Here is a 6,124-nt window from a genome sequence, read left to right as displayed (position 1 = left end):
AACAGACACACACAAAAAGGAATGAAATCCTAATAAAAATCAAAATAAAGGAAAAAGAGAGAAAAAAAGTTTTTAAGCAGGGGAAAAAAACGGTGTCGCGGGGCTGGGCGTCTCTCCCCAGGGATGATCTCCGGGGTACCCCCGCCGCTCTCACCTGAGCGCGGAGGGTTGTGGGGAGCGGCGGCTTCGCCGAGCCAGCGCTGGTCCCACTCGCTGGAACGAAGTTTGGTCATCGGAGGGTCCCGTGGGGAGGGTCAGCGGCTGGAGCGGGCATGGGGGAGAGGGTAAAAACTCACGCCGAGGGGACGGTCCCGTCCCCCGACTGGGGTTTGGGGTAGGGTGGGCAGCGCTGCTCACCTCCGCGGCCAAACGCCGCCGTGGTGGGGGTCTAGCAGTGCTTTCCCATCGCTGCCAGAGGGCCTTGATTTGGGAGCTGGAGGGGGAGACACGGACACTGGGGAAGAGGCGCTTGTTAACGGGACGCTTTTCCAGCATTACGATAAATACATAATAGGTAAACAAATTAATAAATCCGTGGCCCAGTAACCTCCATCTGCACCCCCCTCCCGCTTGTCCCGCCTCCCTCCCACCCCCCACCCCCCTATCCCTGAGTAGCTCTAAAACTTATCCTGCGCCCAAAGAAGTCCCTGATTTATGGAGTTTACTAATGCTGACTGAATACTGTCTGTCAGGGCGCGCTGAAAGGCTCTCCGCGCTCATACAAGAAAAGGCTTTGTGTTGCTAAGCGATTAGAGCAGATGTAATGAGATTTACCCCAATCCTGCTTTGCCCTTTCCCTATCTTCAGGAAAATTGTGCGAGTGTGTGTCTGTGTGTGTGTGTTTTCTTTCTTCCTTTCTTTCGGGAGGGGGCTGAAGGGAAGAGGGAGGGAGGAGGTGGTGAATTTCTGAGCCTGCCTTATACATTGTAGCGAACAACAGCGTAACTTTGCCTTTAGTTTAATGAGTCTGGATATTTACTATTCAGCAGTGAGCAAAAAAGAACACCTGTCTACACAAGGAAGAGAAATTTCGCCTTTGTAACAGAATGAAACATTATCCTAATGTTATATTCATAGCTATAAATTACTGGCTGCACTTTTCTTTTGCATACCTTATCTGCGCACTTGCAAAAGTGGGTAAATAAAAAAGGGAGATGCTGTAAAAGGGAGAGCGGACGGAGGCACATAACGGTTATTATTTTCATAACTAAACATTAGTTCCACTAGAGGTTAAAACAATGAGTGTTTGTGCTGCCGAAGTAATGAGGGATTTCGTGACCCCAGCGTGTCCCGTCCCCTGTGCGTCTCCCGGTCGTCGTCGTCCCCTACACCCCCCCCCACCCCCACCCCCCCCCCACACCCCGCATTAAATCACATATTGATCATTTGATCATTTCAGGGCGCGGGGGGAGGAGGCGAAGGGGCAAAAGTGTGTCTATTTTTAAAGCAACTCAGAAAGGACCTGTGCATTGATATGCACACGTATGTATGGCCACGGCTGCTTATGCGTGTGTGCACACATATAGCTGCACGTACGTACACACCGGCAAGATCCCGGGGTGCTCCAAAGTTTTTCCCTCCTGTTTTTCTTTTTAGAAATAGCGCATCCCTCGCAACCCGACGGCCCATTTGGAGCTGAGCGGGCTGGGTTTTTTTTAACTCCGTGCAACACACTGGTTCTCCCCGCTCTTTGTTGGGGTTTTTTCTCTCTCTCTCTTTTTTAAGATGCATTTTGCGCTTTGCTTTCCGCTTGGCTTAGTGCACGCAAACTGAATTTGCAAGTGATGCAGGGGCCAGGCGAAAAGGAGAAGGAGAATTCTGGTCACGTCCTTGCTAACTGACAACAAGCAGGCTAGCCAAAAAAAAAAAAAAAAAAGGGGGGGGGGGGGGGGGAGAGAGAGAGGAGGAGAGTCCAATTTCTTTTTTGAGTCTTGGTAATTGGGTACTTTTACAGGCAGATCACGCTATTTGAGTAGAATAACAAGCTTAGAAAGACCAGTGTCTCTAAGCTGCCACCCAGTTCTACTACTTTATTTATTTATTTCATTTCATTCCACTTCGCTTCTCGCTTCCCATCATTCCCCCCCTCCCCCCATCCCCCGACGGATTTATTTACCCGGCCACTCTCTTTGCCGAGGCACCACGGTGGCCCTTGTGCCTTCCTCCCTCCCGCGTACCTTCCTTCCCCCCCGTGTTTTTCTGCCCTGTGGGTTCCGAGCCGCGGAGGACGGGGGCACGCTGCCGAATTGCGGGATGGAGCGCCCTCTTTTTTTTTGGGACCTGGTTTTTTTTTGGGGGGGGGTGGAATTCTTTAATGTGCAGTGATTTCAGGAGGGACAATACAATCATTAATCACCTCCTCGCCTTTTGCTTTGGGTACAGCATTTGCAACACAGAAGGGCAAGAAAACAATGGTGATACCGCTGGATCTTTGCATATTTATATGAAGATATATATATATATAAATATATGTTACATCCATCAGATACAAGCACTTCATACGCAACTTAGCTCTGGCACAACATCACTGGACATTTTGTCCTTACATTCATCGTTGTCAATGGCAGAAAGAAATAAGTAAAAATTGCATGCAGCAGGCAGCCGATCATTTTCATTAAAAAAAGTTTTATTACGAAACTAGTTTGTATAAAACAGGGTTATACAGGACCTTTGTCAGTTTGTAATAAAACAGTAAGAAAAGGCAGTGGCATAGGGGTCGTTTGTGTATTTTTTTTTTTTTTTCCCAAAAGGCAGCATATACAAACAAATGGCTACCATTTTGCGTTTGGACAATAGCTGCATAAACTTTGTTCACTTTGAACATTGTTTAATAACATTATTAATACATTAACAAAGTTTCTATAAAGTAAGACACGTTGGTGCTAAAGTACATCTGGAGGAAATCCAAGTCCTTTACAAAACCACATACAAAAAATGCCAGTTGTAAGGTAACGTCAACTACAAGTCTAAACATGAAGAGGTAATAAGCATTACATATTAAAAAAAGTATCAAGATATACACATTTTAAACCATTTGTACAAAACCTCTATAAATCTCTCTCTCTCTTATGTACAAAAATAGCTTAATATATCCCCAAACGGGTTAGGATAGATACAAATAGATTTTCTTATAATAAAAAAATTCACAAAAAAAAAAAAAGAAAAAAAGATTGGAAGCATTCTATGATGGAAACGAGAGGGAAAGGTCGGAGAGAGGGGAAGGAGAGGTGCGGAGAACGGGGAGGGGGGGTGGGGTCGGGGGCGCACAGGGCTTCTTTGAGTACAGCATAGCTTAATTTCAACACCTCCACAAACATTGGGGAACTAACTTTGTCCACAGAGTGATGAGCGCCGGTCTCTGCAGGGCCGCGGCCGGGCGCGGAGGGGGAGTTCCCCCCCTTTGCGGGAGTGGCAGAGCTCCTCCGCCGGCCGAGGAGAGCAGCGACCGTCCCCGCCACCCGGCTCCCCCACGGGACCCCCTCTCCACCGGGGCGCAGCCCATGGCTAAAGCCCGGCCGGTGCCCGGGGACCGGGGCAGAGCAGCCACCCCGACCCGGTTGTGCCCGCCCGCCGAGCGAGAGACGTGCCCGCACCGCCCTCCGACGGTGGGGAAGAGGAAAATGCAACAGGTTCTTTCTCTGGGTGGATTTCTGTCTTTCTCTGTGTAATATATATCGGGGTTTTTTCCCTTTTGCAACTGTCCTGTAACAACAAAAAAGAGAGGAGGTCAGAGCCGCGCCGGGACCAGCGCAGCGCCGGGCTGCCGAAGCCGCTTGTAAGTACCGGGCATCCCTCCACCCTGCCCGGCAGGTGCATCCCCCGTATCTCCCCGCGTCCTCCCCGTTCCCCTGGCCTCCCCCGTCCCTCCCGGGGAGCGGACCCACCTGCCGCGTTTCAGAACCAGCTGGTGAAGTCGAGCAGCTCCTGCTCCTCGGGGCTGAGCGGGTCGTAGGAGCCCTCGTCGGAGGAGTAGGAGGAGACGGGGGAGCCCGCCATGGAGTTCATGTCGTGGGAGTAGCTGGGCGAGATGGTGGGTGAGAGGACGCCGGCCTGGAAGGCGGCGCTGACGGCGTCGTGCTCGTCGAGCAGCTGCTGCAGGGCGCGGATGTACTCGACGGCGGAGCGGAGCGTCTCCACTTTGCTCATCTTCTTGTTGGCGGCGCCGTTGGGGACGTGCTCCCGCAGCGTGGCGAAGCCCAGGTTCACTAGCTTCACGCGGTTGCGCTCCCGCTCGTTGCGCCGCGCCACGGCCGCCGGCTGCTGCTGCGGCAGGCTGTACCCGAACCCGCTGAAGTTGAGCCGCCGCTTGCAGCGCATCAACTCCGGCGAGGCCGAGCGCTGCCGCTTGGCGGCTCGCGGCGCCGACGGCTTCCCGCCCGGCGACGGCTGCCCGCCCGCCGGGCTCAGCTGCGGCGGCGGCGGTGGCGGTGCCCCCGGGGGCGGCCCCGGCGGGGCGGCGGAGGCGGCGGCGGCGGCGGCTACCGCCGCGGCGAAGAAGCAGGCCGGCTGCAGGAAGGGCGGCTGCCCGGCGCCGCTGGCCATCCTAGCGGGGCTGCCGCTGGCCATGGGCGCGGGGGCGACCGAGCGGCGGCCGGTCCCCGTGCTCCCACGGCCGGGAAAAATTCAAAGGAGGAAAAGGAATTATTTATATTAAAAAAATATATAAAAAAAATAACAGAACAGGCGGCGGGGGAAGGCGCAGCGGCGGCCGGCGGGAGCGGGCGGCGGAGCCCGGCGGGGATGGCTCTGCCCGCCCCCCTCCCTCTCGCCCTCCGTGCGGCGGCCGCGGGGAGGCTCGTGTCGCTCGCGTGTGCGCAGCCTGCTTTGCAAAGCCCCTTTTGCAAAAAAGTGGCTGGGGATTGTGTCTCTTATAAGGGGCGGACGGGGCTCCCCCCCCCCCCCCCCCCCCCCATACACATACACACACACACGCAGGCACTCTCCCCCCGCCGCTCCCCCCGCGCTCACACACACACACACACACACACACACACACACACACACACACTGCACCTTGCGCCTTCCACGCTCCCCGGCTTTACCGGCCGCCTTTTCGTTGCGGGGCGGGGGGAGAGAAGGCGGACCACGACACGCACACACAACACACACACACAGCACACACACACACAACACACACATCCACACACACACACACACACACACACACCACACACGGAACACACACGGAACACCCCCCCCTCCCCGCGGCCCCCGTCGCACACGCGCTGGCCGCCGCACGGCCCCGCCTCCCCCCGCACCCCCCACCCCCCCCCCCTCCCCCTCCGCGCTCCTTTCTCCGCGGTGCCCGCTCCCCCGCCCCGCCGCCCCTCGCGGGTTTGTTGTCGCAAGTGCGTGCGCCCGGCGCGTGCCGCGCTCCCGGCCCTGAGCAAACACCCGCGCCGGGGAGCCGCGCGGGGAGGCGGCGGCGGCGGGAGGCGGCGCGCGTGGGGCGCCGCGGGGGGGCTGGGGGGTGGCGGGGAGGGGTGTGCGGGAGAAAGGGGGAGCCCTGCCCCGGTGGGGGGGGTGGAGGAAAATGGGGGGGTCGGGGGTGCAGAGCGTTTGGCTGCCGTGTCCTCGCGCTGCCCCTCGAGTCGGGGGTGCGCTGCTGCGGCTCGGGGTGCGGGTAACCTCATCGGCACATGGTTTGGAGGGGAGAGCCGCGGTGCGGGAGATGCCCGCGGGAGGAGCGCCCCTGCCAGCGCCGGGACGGGGAACTTCTCCGTGCGCGGGTTTTGGGCTCGTCCCTGGGAAGCGCCCGGGTGCCCGGTGCCGCTTAGCTCGATCAACGAGTGACCGCGTCCCGCCGTCCGGGCCTGCGCCCCTCACAGCGGCCGGGGCCGTGCGTTTGAGCCCCGGTGGCTCTGCCGTCTGGCGAACAACGGCGGGCGAACAGGCGCGGGTGTCGGGAGGAGTGCTGGCCAGGGAAGTAGCGTGCGTAGCCTGCGGAGAGGTCTCCCTTAGTTAGCTCTTGAAATGCTGAGTGCCAAGGGACGCGCCTCGTTGGACAGAAAGAATCATAGAATTGTTTAGGTTGGAAAAGACCTTTAAGATCATGGAGTCCAACCGTTACCCCAGCACTGACAAGACCACCGCTACACCATGTCCCTAAGTGCCATATCTACAC

The 6,124-nt window shown here is 57.1% G+C and overlaps 1 protein-coding gene across 1 annotated transcript; it reads right to left on the bottom strand.

The window, feature by feature from the left end:
* Positions 1 to 3,257: 3,257 nt before the first annotated feature.
* Positions 3,258 to 5,095, bottom strand: ASCL1 (achaete-scute family bHLH transcription factor 1). The gene is made up of 2 exons (XM_061444998.1): positions 3,885 to 5,095; positions 3,258 to 3,702 (listed from the first exon to the last, which is right to left on the bottom strand). Exon 1 carries the CDS (start codon positions 4,564 to 4,566, stop codon positions 3,895 to 3,897), a length of 672 nt encoding a protein of 223 aa, XP_061300982.1. The 5' UTR covers positions 4,567 to 5,095; the 3' UTR covers positions 3,258 to 3,702; positions 3,885 to 3,894.
* Positions 5,096 to 6,124: the final 1,029 nt, after the last annotated feature.

This window comes from Pezoporus flaviventris, unplaced genomic scaffold, assembly GCF_033815535.1.
Source record: "Pezoporus flaviventris isolate CSIRO_AGI_PZ_B2104156 unplaced genomic scaffold, CSIRO_AGI_Pfla_v1 ptg000002l, whole genome shotgun sequence".
Taxonomy (NCBI): domain Eukaryota; kingdom Metazoa; phylum Chordata; class Aves; order Psittaciformes; family Psittacidae; genus Pezoporus; species Pezoporus flaviventris.
Note: the sequence above shows the minus strand (reverse complement) of the source record. Positions and strands in the feature narration are given on the sequence as shown.

Excerpts from the sequence above, each read along its gene's own strand:
- ASCL1 (XM_061444998.1), bottom strand. The coding sequence starts at position 4,566 with ATGGCCAGCGGCAGCCCCGCTAGGATGGCCAGCGGCGCCGGGCAGCCG.